The 20124-nt window shown below is 40.5% G+C and overlaps 1 protein-coding gene across 1 annotated transcript in view; it reads left to right on the forward strand.

The window, feature by feature from the left end:
* Window positions 1-9079: 9079 nt before the first annotated feature.
* Window positions 9080-20124, forward strand: part of ankrd50 (ankyrin repeat domain 50) — a 38313-nt gene continuing 27268 nt past the window's right edge. The window contains exons 1-2 of the mRNA XM_084954018.1: window positions 9080-9355; window positions 10645-11758. Coding sequence (XP_084810144.1) covers window positions 11253-11758 — 506 coding nt within the window. The 5' untranslated portion in view covers window positions 9080-9355; window positions 10645-11252. The remainder of the gene's footprint in view (window positions 9356-10644; window positions 11759-20124) is intronic.

The raw sequence follows: 20124 nt of genomic DNA on the forward strand, positions 1-20124 counted from the left end.
TACTCAGGGGAACCCACTGCAAACTAGCCAGATTGTGGATTTGAACCCAGGACTTTGTTGCTGTGTGTGTAGTTGTCTGCCTCTTATAACTAAGTGATTTTCCTACAGTTTGAAATCTCGTGTGATTGTGTAAATTTCGTGAGTCCAGGCAACTAACCACTCTTACTAGATCCTATTATGTCATCTCAACAAGAACAAATTAAGTTGTTGAATTTCATACAGATCCTACATGATTTAATTACGTTCACAATAGAAACGTGAAATTATTTTGTTCAAATTACAAGTTAGACTTTTGTAAATGTAACAACCACCCAATTTCTTTTTTCAGTGTGAATCCATTATTTGAAAGCAAGAAAGTAGTCTGATAAAAAACTTTTTTTTGGAGGCTAAAAGCAGCAAAACTAAAAGAAAAAAGAGTTATTACATCTTATGCATTTTCTGGAAACAATAAACATCAACAGTATCAGATTTGGTGATAATGCATAAGCATATTTCCAGTCTGTGTTTGCTATATCACTCAAGCTGCTAATTATCAACATCATTCAGACCTTACAAACGGATATCCATGTTAAGCTCTTCTGTACTAACGTTACCTGTCGGTGTCAGATTTCTTGTCTATTGTGAGATTATTCAGGGCCTTTCAGGGAAACTCACCTTTTGGATTTATTTCTTGCAAAGTGGATGTAGCAGCACACCTGTGCTGGTGGTTACTATTAATGTAATAACATTACATTTTTCAGTACTGCAGTAATGTACTGTATTAAAGTCAGTTATTTCATTACAGTCACAGTTATGCTCTTAGTTCTTACAATGGTTCTTCAGTTATCTCGACAATGTGCAGATAGCTGTTTGTTTTCACTTTGTGTGCCAGAAAATTGTGGCTTTGTACATCACTTCTGACGAGTGGAGATATGAACATTATTGATGTTTTTTTGTGCACAGACACACAGGAAGCCTAAATATGTTTTCCGATTCTGTTCATAATTTTTATGGATAGAATTTCTGGGCGTAGCCAAGTGACGGAGTGGAAGAGTCTAAGTATCTCTGGGTCTTGTTCATGAGTGAGGGGAGAGGGGAGATCAACAGATGGATTGTTGCTGCTGCTGCTGCAGTGATGCCGGACGTTGTAACAGTCCGTTGTGGTGAAGAGAGAGCTGAGCGTAAAACCACAGCTGTCGATTTACTGGTCGATCTATGTCCCTACCCTGAGCTATTGTCACGAGTTTTCGGTAGTGAACGAAAGAACGAGATCGCGGGTACAAGCAAAAGAAACAAGCTTTCTCCGAAGGGTGGTTGGCCTTTCCCTTATAGATAAGGTGAGGAGTTGTTCCATCCAGGACCAGCTCAGAGTAGAGCTGCTACTGCTCCACATTGCCAGTTGATGAGCCACTTGAGGTTGTTTGGGCATCTCACAAGTATGCCTGCACAGTGCCTCCTGGGTAAGGTGTCCGGGAATGTCTCACCCCCAGACAATCTGGAGGAGGTGGCTGGGGAGAGGGAGGTCTGGGCTTAAGCTGCTGTCTCCACGACACAGCCCTAGATAAACGGAAGGAAAGGGATGGAACAATAACAATAACAATAATAATAATAATAATAATACCTCAATTGGCCAGGTGGATGAGTTAAACAAACATCACATTCAGAGTTGTTATGAAGAGGGAAACTATCTATAGAGACCAAACCATTTTGTCACAGGGTTTATATATACTTTTTAATTACATAGACTTGGTATTTTAACCCTTTCATGCATGAATTATGACAACCTAAATCTGGGTTTTTTCTCAAGTGTTTTTATTCATCTTTAGCATGAAAAAAAACATTTGAACTTTTAAAACATGTACTTTTCAAAGAGTTTTTTTACATGTCCACTTAGGTGGACAGCTGGCTGACCAGTGGGTGGCAGGGTATGGAGTGACACATCAGTGTCCAGTGTAGTGGTTTATGTGCAACACTGACACAAATACAAGAAAACAGCTTTTGAATAGTGTGTGAAAGGGTTGACAAGGAGTCTATGTGGACTGATTCACTTTTGGAGCCAACCCAAGTGTACATTAGAGGAACTGCAGGTATTTTCACATATGTGTCAGCTTCATTTTCCAGCTTTGAAGGATCTTCCTTGTCTTTGACCTGCAGAGGGAAGATGGTAACAGGCTGATATCAAATGCTGTTTGCTAGATGCTGCATCAGGTAATTCAAGTGACTGAAATAAACCTCTCAACCCAATTGTGATGTTGGTACAGCATTTGTAATAACATTATTTGACAAATAACACAGGTTACTGTGCAGTTTTTTATTCTGAGAGCTGCATTTTGAAGAGTATCATTTGTTTTTTTTTAGCTTGGTGTAATATTTTGTATCTGTAATATTTTGTATCTGTAGTATTTTGTATCTGTAGCATTATGCTTGGCGCTAACTAGCAGGGACTGTCCCTGCTAGTTAGCGCTAGCAGTTTATCTGATAACTTTGGACTCCACCATCTTTTCCAAAGTTTGGTGTGTTTTGGATGAATTTTCAAGCAAATGAGTGATCTTCTCAAATTAAACAAGATATCAACAGGAATTGGCAAAACAATCCAGTGAACACATGTTGAAACAACTTTTGGATGTAACACAAACCAGATGTAACACAATGCTGGAGCTTTGTGAAAAACAGAATCCGACATACAATAATTGCAAAATGCATTTAGAACACATTTCAGTGAATGTATGATGAATTTATATTTCTCCTCCTTAAACAGCCTGCTGATCTGAGGTCAGTAAGGCAAGTCTATATTCAAAAACAATTCTAAAACCTTTTTGTACCGACAGTCTTACACTTAATAGCCCTGTTAGTGTGTATGTATCTTAACTTTTTTATTTGTACAAATTAATCTTGTACTTCATATTAATTTAAGTCACATTTTTATGTTTTTATCTTTTAAGTTAAGCACATTCAGTTTATGTGAACTATAAAAATAAAATTGCCACTGAGGACCGATATCAAAGACTGACAAAGGATTCTTTTTTTGTCAAAGTTGAGGCGAGCTGAGAATAATGCTGTTTCTTTTCTTCTTTTCACTCTTTATTGATAAGCCATTTTAGGGACTCGTATTACCAACAAAAATGGTTTAAGTTAGATTGATTTTTCCCACTGAATTTTCTTGTCTGGTGCTACACAAAGACGTATTGTATAAAAGGAAAGATGAACACTCTTTTATGAATCGAGTGTGTGCCACCACCAATCATTTAAATGAAATATTATTATATAAATAAATGGACACACTAATTGGCTGCGAATGCTACCAAGGTACATGCCAGGTTTAATCTTTCCTCGTACAGCTTATTATCGCTCAAAGTAACAGAAATTGATCATGCATTCAAATTATTTCAGCAGTTTGTGACTCACGAGCACACACACACACACAAACGCACACACCCCGCATACTCTTGGAGTTCTAGCGTTGCCCCATCCTGTGATTGCAAATTAGCGCTTACAGGCCTGTAGCTTCGGGTTCCATGATTGCCAATTATGTTTTACTCAGCCTCTATTCAGAGACTGAGTGGAGTGCTGTTGCATGAGTTATCACGGTCAGCATCCTCATTGTTCATTATTGCCACATTATCATTCTGGGTGGTGAAGTATTGATTTTGCTTGTCATTGTGTAGAAATCATGGCCATAAATATTACACAGTATTTGTTCTGCAGGGACGTGTACGGGCATTTTGAGAGGTGGTGGCTGAAATTTTAAAAAGGGCCCCCTGCCCCAGTAGTAATTCCTATTGTCCTCATTGTGGTGTCAGTCATAATTCAGCAAACAAAATACCCTGCCAGGGCACACACATTTATCTCTCATATGTATGCACACACACATTCGCATTTTCTGCTGTAGTACTGATGTATTTAAATATTTTACACTGCAGACATTTTGTAATTGTGATGCTTACATTTTCAGGCACATCTGGTGGAGTTTAAAGAATCATTAAATAGCCTTTAACCTGCCTGTTCCCTAGTATAGAATCTAATTGTGTGTATTCAGGGCTAGTGAGCAGTTAAACCAAAGAGAGCATTGCTATTTCCATTAGTGAGAACCCATTTGAATTGGATAATCTCCTGTTGTGTACCACATATGAGAAAGGACAGGTTCTGACAATATCTAGGCCAGATTCTCCTGACATCCTCCCCCTGACACCATTTCGGTCAAACATGCAAAACAGCACAATAACCAGAATTTATAGATAAGCTGTTTCTCCAGAGAGGAAAAGACACAAAAACAGAAAATCAACAGACCACTCCAACTCAATTTTCTAAAGCAAACCTAACGCTCTCTAGCCAAGCCCCAATCACCAAACATGCGTCATCGTGTTCTTAATAACAAGGTGGAGAATAATCGTGAGTATACACAAAAGTGGGAACAATTATAGCAGCTCAAGTTGGTCTGGCCTCCTGAGGACTATGACTTGGACTGGTTGATATTTAGTTGACAGAAAGACAAAAAATAGCCGTAATTATCTGAATTTGGCAGATTGGGGAGTGTGGATAGGAGCACAGTGTGAAAAAAAAACTGAATAAACGGCATGCAGCTTTGCAGTTTTCCTAAGGGGACGAGTGAGCTTGTAACTTGGCTCCTGTTGATACTGGAATGGCAGGCAGATTGGAGAGTACTAGTGTTTTGCACTCCCTTAGAACTACACACATTATCCTGACACTCACTGTGCATGAGAAAATATGTCTAAGCTACTTCAGGCCTAAGGTTTACTTTGTAATATCTAAGGTGTGTAACTAAGATGTAACAAATTCTAGTGCCAGGTGACAATTTGCATTCCAAATTTTGACACAAACAAGTCTCCAGCTTTGAGGTACATCCTAAAGTTAGCATGCTAAAATATTCACAATGACAATGTCCTGTTGATATTTAGTGCATAATGTTAACCATTGTCACTATCTAACATGATATTGTTGGCTTCATCATTCTGTCAAAGTATTAAAGGCGTAGATTGTGCACAATTGGCACCTATTGTACTTTTGTGTTTTTCTCAGGGCATCAAGTTGTTCATATACTTTATTCTTCCAAGCTGTGTTTTTTTTCTTGGTTTTTTCAGACTCGTAGAGGAGCCCCCTGTCCACTGTCACTCTCAAGCTGAAATGAATCAGATCTTTCAGTATGACATTACAGGAGTTGATGTGGAACACGTCCCAGGCAGCTTGGCTTTATTTGCAGCTTTATAATCTACAGGGTGTTTCACAATATCCAGTTTACCTGCTTTTGCTGTACAGTATTTTATACAAGAATCCATTTAATATATAAGTGACCTTAAAGAATATGACAAATGTTGCTTTAAAGCACATTTGGTGCTTCAGTATACATAAATATAAGATATGTCTTTGACCTACTTTAGTGTGTGTAATTAAACTTTTTATAATCATGCTAAACTGCTGATTATTGTCATGCAAGAGTTTTGCATGTACATTATAATGCAACCACATGCAGTGTTATTAAAACCAAAGCAGAGATTTACTGAGCGCTGTTTCTTTGTTTTGCTTTGCTTTTTCGGTCCATTAAATGATTTTTCCTTGGAATTAACAACTTAAAAGAAGCGGTGAACAAAAAGACTTAAAAGATAAATGGGCCAGAGTTCAGAAAAAAATACAGCTTTTCTGTTATGCAACAACAAAAAAGGTCTTTATTATGGATTATAGCCGTTGTGCTGAACAATTCTGATGAAATATTTATTTAATTACTGTGTTTGAAGTGACTACCTTTGAATTTTGGACAGTGATGAACAATTTTTTTTTCAGAAAAGTTGTTTATAGATTAATGGAAAGCATCATTAGTTTCAGCCCTATAATCGCCCAAAGTAAGATGTAAAATGGAAAACCTGAGTCATTTATCTGCCTCCTGTCTTCTTCTTGTTTATTTGCTGAGGGGCAGCATTAGCAGACTGAGTATCATGTAAGGTAGATGAGTGTTTGTGATTACTCTGGAGGGGAGTTCAATATATGGATTTGCTTATCTCCTCTCTGCATCCACAGGGGGCACGTCCATGTTTCCTGGTCTGGGTGGTAACACCAACAACAGGCTATCTGAAAGAACAAAAAACTGAAGCAGCTGGTAGATGTAGAGAAAGCGTTTTGTTTCTCTAAAGATGGGATATTTCCTATACTTGTTAAGTATTTTTTCCAAAACTGCCTTTATCTGGATGGAATAATCATTTTGTGTAAGAGATAAAGCTATGACAAAGATCATTTTCCAACAATATTCCAATGGATACAGCTAATGTATTTGTGGAACTTTGTGCTTTGTAGTTTTAGAGAACCTTTTCAGAGTTAAGCCTATTAATGTTTTTAGTTATTCTTTAATAGTATACCTTCTAAGAGGCTATCCATATGGCATCATGATCTCATCACTCTGTTTGTGTGCAATGTAGTCTGTTCAGATTAATCATTACTTCATTCACTTTTTTGGTTTTTGTTGGGAGAAAGCAATTGTTAAGACATTAAAGCCTTGAACCTGCAAAGCCCAAGCGGTGTCACTGTGAGAATAGCACAGGTATACTCAGTGGATTCACAATGTCATGCCTCCTGCATTCACTAGAGAGTACAGTATTTCCAGTAGTGACAATTGAATTATTACCTATTTTGCGCATCATTTGAAAACTGTCAAGTGTGAACAATGTCCTGACTTGATTGCCCCAACATCGTTTGGAGTTTCCCATCATACTGAGTCTACAGTTTTGACATCATCACACCAATCATCAGTCCTCTTCTGCTTATCTGGTTCAGGGTTGCAGGGGTGCTGGAGCCTATGTTAGCTGCCACTGGGCAGCGCATACCTTAGACAGGTCGCCTTATGGCTAATTCACTAGAAGTCAGCCAAAATGCACGTCTTTGGACTGCAGGAGGAAACCAGCATTTCCGGAGAGAAACTGCACAGGAAGAACATGCTAACTCCACACAGGCAGATGGATTTAAACCCAGGAACTTCTTGCTGCGAGATAACACTGGTGACCACCATACCACTGTGCTGCTGTGCCACCCACATCATCACACTTTGCATAATTTAATTATATAAGGTGTGGGATAGTTTAGAGGTTACACCTTTCAAACTTTTTCTATTATTGCGTATCCTCAGACTTTTTTGATTTTTACTTGTTTTGTGTCTGAATCTATATCATGTCTTGTTTTGCCTTATTTTAACCACCAATCCTAGCTCCTGCCTTTTTCTTCCTGTCTGTCTTGAACCCAGCCTTGAGCCTATCCCCAAGCAATCATTTCTGTAATACCTTACCATGAAGAAAAAGGCTGTTATGCGACTATAGAAAATTAGATCTGAAGTGGAACTTCACTTTAGCACAAGACTGAATTATCTTCATTTGAGCACAGTCAGCTTCAGCCGGCAACACGCTGTCAGCTATTACAACCTACTGCAGCTACACCTCACAGTAAAAGTCCCTGAAGTTATTCTTCAGGGAGTGATAAATAAGTTGTGAGATCAGCAGCCTCCAGTTAGATCAAAAAGTATCAGCGTGAAAGCCCCGTGTGCATCCCTGCTGGAAGGAAGAAAAAAACTTTTGGGAAACTCATTTCTGCTGCATCTTGATTGCTTACAGATTTCATTTCTAAAGTGGCTTATGTAACAAACAGAATTTCTTTGTGCAGCTTTGGTCGAAACACACACAAATCAGCTGGTGTTGCTCATCAGTGAATTTCTCTTGAATTATAAAACACATGCAGCCATTTAGTTGGTTTGTTCACAAATCAAAAACAATCACTCAGAGACTAAAACGGGGAAGGTCTGCACACAGGTGAACTACAATTTAATCATTGGAGAATTCAGTCATTAAATTGTTTATTGTGTAGCCCTTTTCCATTTTGTCACATGCAGTGACTGCATATTTTGTTTTTGGTGTGAGCACACTCAGCCTTTTTTCCTGTCATTACTCTGGTGCTGCCAAATTTAGAAGCCTCATCAGAGTCAAAAGGAAGACCTAATTCTAAAGCACGCACCTGCCTTCTGCTCTCTAACAATGACAGCATCTGGTGTGTCAGCCATGAAGCAGGAAGTACATCACAGTTAATAGCTTTCTAATGAAAGGAAAAACCTGAGATTGATTATATATAGACGGTATAATGTAATTATAAAGACATTCTCATATACTCCCCAGATAAAGACCTTGGAGCCATAATTCAGCCAGGTATAAGGCATCGTTGATTTACTGTGAGTTCATAGCTAATCTTCTGCTCAGCATCAGTGGCTGCACTTCATTCATAAAAAGTGTGCAAATGTTGCAGTGTCTTTAATTAAAAAGCCTTAGGCAGAATCAAAGCAGGGTCATTTTTCTCATGTTCAAGTAATGAAATATTTTCAGACATCATCATGTGCATGTACAACTTTGCTATCTATCTATCTATCTATCTATCTATCTATCTATCTATCTATCTATCAACAAAATTCAGTTTTTTCAAGTAAGGTGCATATTTTATCTCTTTATAATTCAAACAACTTGGTGATCAACACAGTTAAATAAAAGTACCACAGGCACTCGGTGAGGGCCTTATACAATGTGAGAGATTTTTTTTATATATATATATTTAAAACAATGATAAAAAACAAATAAAAGTAAACACTGAAGTTAGTTAAAAACAGTAAATGTAAGACTGACATTGTGTAAGAGAAGAGATAAGTGCAGATTGCATGAACAAATAAGATATAAACTATAAATCAAAGAAAAACATTGGGATCTCAACCTGACAGGTGTGCTCACCTGTCATAAAATGAAAGTTTTCACACCTGTCTAGTATAATTAGCATCTCCATAACAGGAAGTACATTATATTGAAAAACTGGATTGGATATAAGCAGAACCAGTCTTTGTAATGACATTATTGGACCGGTTTGTACCGTTCGTTTTGGCCCCCGGGCCACATGTTTGACACCCTGGCTTTAAAGCGAAATAACTGTTCCATGAGAAAATAATTCATCTGCAGTTGTTATTCCGCTTTTATATTGAACCACCTGTTTGTACACAATGAATAGCGACCAAAGGTTGAAAACTACAAATCCCAAAAAGCTTTGCGCCACTCATTAGCGTGTGTTCTGCATGCAGTGGGGAGAAATGTAGAGTGTTAGGAGGCGGAGAGTCAGTCTGCTCACTGTGGAGCTGTGTAGGGGCAGCAGGAGGAGCCGACACCGACAGAAAGGAGCGATTCAAAGAAAGACGTGAACGTTGCTCAAATGCACAAAATTGGGCTTTGAATTACGCCGGGAGGAACGGTCGTGTGGTTTATCCGGAGCCTTTGGTTTGGACAGAAAGGGTGTAGACTACGGACACGGCAATCCCCTTTACCCCCCCTAAAACAGCGAGAGGAATCGGAAAGAGGTGAGAGGAAAACCGTTTGGGACTGTGAGACATTTAAAACTAGCGAAGACAGAGAAACGCTCCACAATTGGCTCAATTGAAGTTGAAGGAACAGTTCTGGTGGGCTGCAGGAACATGACCGGCTTCAGTTAGCCTTTATATGATTTTTTTTCCTTCTTAATAAATGCAGTTGTTCGCCGTTCTAGTCATTTTTAAAAAAGCCCCCATGGGTGTAAATTGTATCCCATTAGAAATGGGTGAGGTTTGTCTGCCATACAAAAGACTTGCGCTTCCTTTCCAGTCAGCTGAAGTGAATTTATGTCGTTTTCTCTGATGGATGTATTTTTTTTGTTTGTTTGTTTGGTCGCCTTCCGTCTTAAGACAGCTAAGGTTTGATGTATTGAACACTTATTTGGAAGGCTTTGTGTTGACGGCGGGGAGCGCCTTAGAAAAACAGAAATGTGGAAATGCATAGCAGCCCGTGTAAACCCTTGTTATTTGGCAGTGTTACAAAGTAACCAGCAAGACTACGTGTGTGCGCGCGCACGTGTGCGTGTAAGCTTCTGGGTGTGTGTAAGCGTGTGATTTCTTGGCTGGGGAGACTGGGGAATATTTGCATTTGCTCCAGTATAGAAACAACAGCGATGATGAACAACTAAACAGGAAGATGGTTAAAGTGCAGCTGACCACCAAAGCGCCAGAATCTTCTCGGTGAGAGCTTCAATGGGCCTTTTTGCCCTCTAAAGTTTAATCATTGCTGCAAAACCTTAGAAAAAAGCTGTTATGTTACATTTACGCCCATGTTAACGACCTTTGTACGTGCAGGAAAGGGGGTCCTGTTACTTGGACTTTATTCCCCCTCACAGTTCAGGACGGATGTGGACTGTTTGGGATTTAAAGCCACATAGGAAGGAAGAGGGGATCAGTGGATAGACTAGAGAAACTGGACGAACCCCTGCCAAGAATTTAGTTGCAGGGCAGGCAGGCAGTGATGTGGGATGTGGAGGATGAAAGCACCGAAAAACCAGCTTGCCCACCTCTTGTAGCTCACTAAATAGAGTTCACTCTTCTTTGTAGGCTGGAAAATATCTGTAAAAGTACTGTGCATGAATATAAATGGTGTCAAACTGCTTCAGCTTATATGGAGACTCTTTAGGGCAGTAGATGTGTAAATAAATTACGCACTTGTGTTTTCTACTGTCTGCTTCTAGGAGAGTAAAATATGTCACATCAACTGCTTACTTGACTAATTAGGACATATTGATGATTTTTTTTAATTTGTGTCTTCTCATTTTGTTTCTGTTTTCCAGGGAAGGAGGCAGGCTTAGTGTGTTATTGGAGAAAGCCATTCAGCACTGGCAGTCTATTCCATGTTAATGTAATGGAAACACCCTTTTGGTCGGTGGCATCTGAAATGCATCAGTGGAAATATATCAGTAACTTCCATGGCTAATTCTATCAAGCAGCGGTGGCTTGAGTTTGCCAGTGGATGCACTCAAGAGCCGAGTGCCCTGCCATGCCCAGCGCCATGCTAAGGCAACACATTCATAATAACAAGGAGCACTTAGTTCAACCAGTGGGGAAGCTATGGAAAAAGTTGGTGGAAAATCTATGGTTTAAACCTCAATTTTAAACTTCCTTTTTTCATTTTGACCTACATTTTCTCTAACGCTCCATAGCTCAGTTGCTTTTCCTGCCATCCACAGCGACTCTGCTTTTTTCTCTACTTTTCACCCAGCTTGCCTTCACTCTCGCTGCTTCTTAAAACCAAGGACAGCTAAAGTGCATCCTTCTTTTGCACCTGACAAAATGGATGTTCGAATTTAAAGCCAGCCTTTGTTGGAGATGAAAATGTGAAGGGGCGTAATGAAGGGAACCTGAAGAGGAGGAATAGGTGGAACAGCAGCACTAGATCAAAATGGCCCAAACCAGTTTGCTGAAAGGGAAGCGCTTTTACTGCCGGGAGTGGGTGTTCCATAAGATCCAGCATTGCCTCCAGGAGAAAACCAACAACCTCAGTGGAGTAATCAGCACTCCCAGTAAACAGCCCCCGTTGGCACCTGGTGGTAGTGCGTCCAACCCTGGCACCCTCACAGCAGGATCTGCAAAGTCGGGTAGCTCCTGGGGTGTGTTGCTGGTGGGAGGGCCAGGGAGTGGGAAAACTGCACTGTGTACAGAGCTGTTATGGCCCACATCAGCCCAGGGAACCCACCGCGGTCTACACCAGCAAAGCCTGGCTTTCCACTTCTGCCGGGCAGATGACTCGGACACGCTGTGCGTCGGCGGTTTCATCCGAGGTCTGGTGGCTCAGATTTGCCGCAGTGGGCTACTGCCAGGATATGAGGAAAAGGTGCGCGATCCGGCTGTGCAGAACACTTTGCAGCCTGGAGAGTGCGAGAGGAACCCCACAGAGGCTTTCAAGAGGTAAAGACACACACACTCACACAGTTAAAGTATGACTGCAAGCAGATGATTTCACAGATTAGCACCTCTTTACAGTGAGACGGATAACTAATCCATGTCGACAGGACCTCATTCTTTGCTTAATCAATTAGTCAACATCTAAAAGCAAATAGTTGCCATTTGCAGCTTGCCTAATGTGACTATTATGTGTTTTTGTCAGCTTTTATCTCATTGTTAAATACTGGATGATTAGACATGTACACCACCATCCTGTTTTTCAGTCTCTATCAGTTTTTTCCTGTTGATTCATTAAAAAAAATAAACTGATGCAGTTATATATCTTATTGAAACAGCTACCTATTGCAGCACTGCACAAAATTACCTGAATTATGATTCCTTTTTGGAAAATATAAATCTGCCTATTAAGTGTTTCTTCATATCTTCTTGCAACTTTAAGTTAAAAAAAGAAATAGTAAAAAACGGTGTTTCAGGTAGTAACGGAAATCTAGGAATTTGGTTTGACTAGAAATGTAAAGTGCAGTCAGCCCATCCCCCCCCAAACCTACCCTCTCCACCTCCTGACCCTGATGCACCTCCCCCCCGTTTATTTTTTTTCCCTGCACACACTCATCACATAGCTCCGCCCCAGCAGCCTCTCCAGTTATTTCTTGTCATGGTTTTGTCTGTCCCCCCCCAGTGCGACATGCTGGGTGGGACTGTCCCTGCTTGGCTTCGGATTCAGGAAAGGTCAGATATTTTTAAGTTGTAGCTTAGCTCACGAGGTGAGAGACTCATGAGAAAGAAGCTTTGAAGTACCACTGACTCACTGACCTGGGTGCACTGAACTGTGATTGTTAGGTTCACCTGGGTCAGTCCAACACTGTGCAAGATGATGAAGTGCACATGTAAGGCTGAAGTACAGTAGGCTTGTGGGATTCGAGCACCCTGCCCGGACATGTAACACGATCAAGATGGACTGTTATTGCAGACGGGGGCTTTAAACAGAGCTGCGTGTGTGCGTTACTTGCACGACTTGTCTACACAGTATAGGTCAGGCCGTCTATGCAACACAGGCTGGAATGCAGCACTGTACACACACGCTCACGTTTCTCATCTGGCCATCTGGTGATGCTTATTGTACCATCTCAGCATCACAGAGGAAGAAAAGTAGGTCAAATGTTCAGTAAGGTAAATCATTTTTCAATTACTCACCAGAGCCAACCTAACCCACTTTTTTTTTTTTTTTTTTTTTTTTTTTAAAAACCCACTCATTCCTAAGGGAATGCTTGTCTTGTCATCGTCTTGTAATCACGAGGCTTCCACCAATGATTCAGACTTCAGTTTGCCCCTCTGAGGTAAAACACAGGTTATCATAGGAACACTGAAAAATAGACTGAACCCAACAGGGACAGATTTTTCACGCTCTGTGTCACTCTGAATGTTGAGGGCCTTTTGCGGACACTTGCACTTCACTGAACCCAGCCTCGTTAAGCAAATATTCTGTAACACTCGAGACCTCAGGCTTTAAATCTGCAGACAACAAAGACACAAGGCTTATTATCTCTGCCTGTTGTGTTCGTCAGCCACATAAACAGTTGAGTAAATGCCTTATCGCCATCTCAGGTGTAAAAGCATCCCAGGCGCTGTTGTACACAAAAATCTGAACAGATCCCCTGCTGATCGAGATGCTCTCTGGATTCAGGAAGTCAAGATTGCATCTGGCAGTGGCATTTAGAAAAGTTCAATGAGTAGTAATTTACATCAGGACTAACGTTTACACAGGGATTCACGTCTTGTTTTGATTCAACTACCTTTGGGTTCACATTTATTGCAATAAAAGTTTCATTTAGTTAAGGGTCTTGTTTAACACAGGTTTTTTTTTTTGAGGAGCTGTTGACCCCCTCCTCCTCCTCCCGTGCCTTCCAGCTGTGATTTTTAAACATTACCTAGTGAGTGAGTGCAAGAGGCCCTGCAAAATTCTTTGGCCTAGTCAAAGACAAACAAGTCAGTTTGTTGGTAGTAATCACCAGCACTGTGTTAATACAATGGGTTTACATGGGTTTACGTCCACTTACTTCCACTCCAATACCACAACTAACCAAAATTTGGACATTTTAATAAATCCCTGCACATTTTTTATGAACCTGAAGTTTCCCCCCATGTTGAAATCCTTAATTTCAGTGTTTTATTGCTGTCAGGTTACAAACAAATGTAGCATGAGCAGTGACTTTAATAATAAGAAGCAAATGTACTATTTAAATGAAGAATATCTTCAAAGTAGAGTTAATTTTTAAGTATCACTAGAACAATTTTGCATTTTAAGATGTGTCCTGTGGACATGATGATTAAATTAACAATAAATGGCAATCAAGTGAATAAACAGAATTAAAGCAAGTTCTTAAAATTTACCTGATTATCTACTGATTCATTGATTGGATACCTATCTGTCGGTCCAGTATCTCTGCTAAAGGACAGATCAGTTCAGTTTTGATGTTAGTTCATGTTTACTAGATCAGATGTCAGCAGTGCATCCGTAAACCTGCGTGTGGAGCACGGAGAGTGCTAATGACGAAAGGTCAGGACTTTGGAGGCATTTCACGCTGGCACACAACAAGTTTTGTTCATTTCTTTGCAGTTGTTTGTAACTTTACCGATTCAACAGCAAACGGTGATTCGACGATGACGGAAAAGAGCAGTCGATGGAGGTTTTCCTTGTTTCCCTCGCTCTTAAGTCCAATTTGCTCAATCGGATGAATTTCCATCTTAACCTGTCTGTCAACTGCTCTGTAAAGTTTGCAAAGGAGCAAGTGGTGAAACAGAGAGCAGTGGAGGCAATACGGGAAAGAGGCACAGAAAAGCAATAATTCAGAAATCTACATGGGAATTTATGCTTTCAAGTTTCTCAGATCCTGTTTTTTTTTTATTTTAAATTTTTTGTATGTTGGATAGACAAAAACATCTGAAATGCTTTTTCTGAGTTTTTTTGGCCTAAAATAATAGAAAGGAAATAACCCGAAGGTCAGTAAAAAAAAAAAAAGAAAAATCTGTGGCCTTAATCGTAACATTAACAAAAAAATCCTTTATTAGATTGTGATCATGACTTTAGTTCTTTTAGCCAGACTTTCTATAAAGTCTTTTTTAATTCATGCTGGCATCAAAAGGCAGTTTCACCTTTTAATTTGCCCTTTGTGTGCTTCAAGTCTGCCAGTGCCAGCGTGTGTCTTGTTCAGACAATAAACTTAATAAAATAAACTTTGGTACATTCACTGCTTTCCGTCAGAGCTATCTAAAGGCTTTGACACTTGAGTTGCAGTGTATCATCAAAGATTCGACTTACAGACAAAGCCAAAGCACATTCCTCTGTCTTTATCGCTTCTTCTGTAGTCTGTGTCTTAGCGCTATCAAAGGCCACTGCCATGTTTTGACTGGAGTCCTCCCGTTTGAATCAGTTTGTGATTTTTAAACAACCAGTCAGCCTCCTGTCATCCGACATGCGTCACTTTCTCCCTTCAGGGCAAAAGAGCTGGCTTCGAATAGGTGGAATTAACTCAGTCGCGTTGGTCAAATGACAGGCAACAGTTGCTTTTTTTTTTTTTTTTCCCCCTGATGGGACAAAGCAGGCTTTTAGTGTAGGTGTGACTTATATGTGGATCTGTTGTAAGGCTATTCTCCAGTAAGCAGGAGTTAAGTTTGAATTGCAGCTGGATGAGTTTCTATTTTTATAGAAAGGGCACAGACTTCAGAAATGATGAATGACTGTGGCTTTAACTGGTGAAAAAGATTTGAACTTTCTTGGCAATGTTTTATTCCCTCAAGAATTGTCTGTGGAAGAAATTGATGATGCAGTTTTGAGATTTTCCTAAAAGATGGTTAGAAATGTTGATTTTCTGGCAGCTTCATCAGACGGTTCTTTGTAAAAAAATTTGCTTGTTGCTTTGTTCCAAACAACTGTTGATACTCCGGAAAAATAGTCACATCAGTCAAAGCTAAAGAAAGATTAGATCAGCTGTTCTTGCCTCCGGTGAGATCATGAATATTGTTAAACCTTTTTTTTCCCCTAGTAATTTTTCTAGACAGTATTGCAACAATGGGATTTCCTTTTTAAGCATCTTGACATGTGACCGATTATGCCAGAGAGATAAATGTAGTGACGTTTGCGAAGGCCTCTGATCTGATTGTTACCTAAACAAGAGAACGCTTTAAATAATATAAAATTAACATAAAACTGTGACCTCACCCATATTGGTTGCCCGAGTCTGAAGTAAAACTAACCAAGCGGGAGCTCTGCGGTGTTTTTTTTCTCTTTGTGTTGACTTTTTGACTGTTGCACGTTGGGCGGCCGTGCTTATTGGGGTTAAGGGACCTTAAATGAAAGCAGCTCGCTGGCTTTCATGTGGTGCACGGCTGTGGAAAACTCGCTGCAGATTAGGCCCACATTTTAGAAACCAAAAAAAGACTCCCAGTGTGACGCATCAGCTCCAGTAGAGCAGATGAGGAGAAATGGCAGCACTGGTGTGGCTGCACCGATGACTCAGCAATCTAATGCCAACGTCTGTCTCCACACCACCAGCTATGTGTGTACTTTTTGTTAGAGCTTATTTGTTTGTGGGTATGTCTGCCTACGTGCTGCATGTGGATATACAAAACTGATTCATGTAATTGTTACCCTCACACACTCACAGTCAGCATTGCTGCAAGTTTATACTCATTCATGAAGTGGAGCTCCTTTCTGATTGTTCATTTAGTCTACAGAATATTGGATAATTGTGGAAAATGTAAATCATGTTTGTAGAACCCAAGATTAAATCTCCATATGATCTCACAGTCTAAATAAAAGTCTCTAATTTATTAGGGCTTGGAACAGAGGAAAGCAGCAAATCCTAGCTTTTTGCAAAGCTAGACTTGCTGAATGTTTGCCTGACATATTACTTAAATGGTTAAAGCCCCTGAAAACTTGATGAAAAGTTGATGAATCAGTTACAATTTGAAACTTTCAAATTAAATACAAGCAAACTTCTAAGACTTTCTAGTGTTTGAATGGTTTAAAGAAAAGGGTTAAAAAAAACTGGACTAGTCTTCTGTGGCTCATCCGGATTGTGTGGGTGTGTTTTAAACCCGTTTGATTGATAATGGTCTGGAAACCTAAGTAAACAATCCCACAACTGTCATCACATTTTGCTGCAGAACCCTGATTGGTAGAGATGAATATGAGATCACCTTTTTCCAGCAGAGTCCCACCCACTTGAATTCTAAGGAGCTTGGAAGAAAAGTGTCTGGACTTCTTTAAGTCTCCTTGAAGATGTTTCACCTCTCATCCGAGAAGCTTCTTCAGTTCTAAGAGCAGTTGGTGGAGAGTCCCAGTTTTTAAGCCCTACCACATGTGGGACCACCACATGTCCCAGTGGATACTGGACTACCTCACAGAACGTTCACAGTATGTGAGGACACAGGGCTGTGTCTCTGACACACTGGTCTGCAGTACGGGGGCCCCACAGGGAACAGTGCTGGCACCGTTCCTCTTCACCCTCTACACTGCAGACTTCTCCTCCATCAACTCCCCACGCTGCCACCTACAGAAGTTCTCTGACGACTCTGCCATAGTCGGCCTCATCACAGGTGAGGACACCGGTAAACATCCTGGGAGTGGACATTGAGATAGTGGACTCTTATAGGTACCTGGGTGTTCACCTGAATAATAAACTGGACTGGAGCCACAACACTGAGGCTCTTTAGAGGAAGGGTCAGAGCAGACTCTACCTGCTGAGGCGGCTGAGGTCATTTGCAGTCCAGGGAGCGCTTTTAAAGACCTTCTATGACTTTATGGTGGCATCTGTCATTTTTTACAGTGCTGTATGTTGGAGCAGCGGTTTATCGGCAGCTGAGAGGAAGAGGTTGGATAAACTCATCAGGAAGGCCAGCTCTGTTCTGGGATGCACCCTGGACCCAGTGCAGGTGGTGGGAGACAGAAGGACTCTGGCCAAAATAACATCTCTGATGGACAGAGTCTCCCACCCCATGCATGTAAATGTTGCTGAACTGCAGAGCTGCTTCAGTGACAGACTGCTGCATCCTCGATGCATGAAGGAGTGTTTCCGCAGGTCCTTCCTCCCTGCAGCTGTCAGACTGTACAATCAGAACTGCTCCCAACAAACGTAGATGTTTACATCTGCGCTGTAACTGCAATAATTTAATTAACCGATTCGCACTACAACCTGGTTTGCCTCTTATCTGTAGTTATCTTTATTTAATTTAATAACTGTACAGTACTCTCTGTATATAGTAACCATTGTCCTTAATGTAAATATGTAAGAAAAATTGTGTATGTTTCTGTTCCGTGTCCTGTGTACTGTTTGTTGTATATGTGTCTTTTTGGCTGCTGTTACAACCAAATTTCCCCTTGTGGGACAATTAAAGGATTATTCTATTCTATTCTATTCTATTCTATTGGAGTGTCTTCAAGAAACTTAAAAGAAGTCCAGATGCTTGTCTTTCCAAGCTCCTTAGCCTACGATGACTTTGATGGACACACCCACTTTAAACCCATCGAAACAACTAAGGACCAAAAACAAAGACAAATTTTGCTCATTGGAGCACTTCTCGGGGGCTTTAATCGAATATTGAGATTATTTTTAGAAAGCAGAAAGCTTCAGCATCACTCTGCTGCCCTTTGTTACCAGAAATCTGTGAATCCAGGTAAAACCTCTGCTTGAAGGTTTACCTGTCAGTGCTGAAATCCTTCCCATTGTGTGTATTTGTGTGCTTAAGCTGCATGGACCCAGCTGTGGGTCTGTGTACATCTGTGTGTGAGGAGAGCAGGAGCACAGCAGAGTACTGGATGAGGACAAGAGGGAGGGAGGGGAGGGAGGGGAGGGGAGGGGGCCCAAAAAGGATAAAATTTCAGATTCCTTTGACGGTATTGGATAGCTGGCCAGGAATGCACACCTCGTCTGGGTTGGGAAGAGCTCGGGGGGATTTGGAATAGTTATGGTATGAGGTATGCATGGTGGCAATGAAAGAAGTGTGTTTACACTTTGTCAAATCATTAAACAGCATCATTATATAGATGCATAACGTTGAATGAGGAGATCCTGTTTTATTATAATTTACCAAGAAATTGGTCCATTTTGAACAACTACAATTGGAATTACTTTGGGTAATAAGTTGACTATAATACTCTCACACAGTGAACACAGTGTAGTCATTGTGTGTGATCAGTCTCGTGAGATGCTTTCAAATAAAAAATAAAAAAAGTCATAATACTCAAAGATTAGATTAACTAAAATGTATCACTTTAGCAATGGTCTATTAAGAAGATTATTTTCAGACTTGCCTTTGAAAGCTGTAGCTGTTTTTGCATGAAAGCAACTTGGATCTCTTTTCATATGCTTCTCACTTCCCCCTGACCAAGCAGTCTCCAACACACCATTTCTCGGTCAAGCAGGAGGCATTTGTCTGCTGAGGGATTCAGCGCAGAATTGATCGTGCAAATCCATTAAGACGAGATCAGATTCTTGCATTGTCCAGCAGGTTTAAAGAACAGCTGAAGAAAACACTTTTTAAATACTTACAGGGCTTTTCTAAAATGATTTTTGTTTTGTTACTTTTGTGTTATGTCAGATAATCTGCCTTCGATACAAGGTTTATACACCTGTTTTGATGCCACAGGCTAAAGCGTGGCCTGAAGTGGAGCGTGGCTGAGATGTCACAGCCCTTTTCCCAAATCCTGGGATACTTAAGACGTCAATATAGTAATTAATTTTTCTACCAATGGCACAAGCAGGTGCAGCTTTTCATGCTGTATGCCCACATTATAGCCTGACATAAACCCCCACCTATTGCAAATGTGGTAAACACTATACAATGTTCAAAAAATAATGCTGTCTCAAATTACTCTAAATAAAAGAAGAAATACACCAGATCAGCTACAGTCTTAGAGTTGTCATTAAGCTGTCAAAAATGATACTCACATATTTTGTCATACTTTTTCTGTTATTGTTTTATGGTTTTCCATAAACTGCCTTTAAAAGTCTTTTTTATAGGGAGTCTTTTAAAAATATATAATTCAATTGAAAAATTAATAAATTAAGATGTAAAGGGTGGTGGTGGTGGTGGACACAAGTTCATCAAGTAGAGGAGTTGGGCCTTAACTAGGCTTTGCTTTGACTCTAAAGTCTGCCTCGCAAGGGCAGCCGCCGGTCGTTGGCAGTCTGCTTCCACCCGGGGATGTCTGCGGGGGCAGATGAGGCGAAGAGAGAGCCCCAGGCGGCAGTGGACTCAGATGCCTGCTTGAGACATGCTCAGCAGCCAGTGGGTGAATATTAGAGAGCTGGTGCAGACATTTGAAAGTTGGATTGGGTAAGAGACCCTGAACAGTTTGGAGACACTAA

Source organism: Perissodus microlepis, chromosome 2, assembly GCF_051167445.1.
Source record: "Perissodus microlepis isolate ML-2025 ecotype Zambia chromosome 2, ASM5116744v1, whole genome shotgun sequence".
Taxonomy (NCBI): Eukaryota; Metazoa; Chordata; class Actinopteri; order Cichliformes; family Cichlidae; genus Perissodus; species Perissodus microlepis.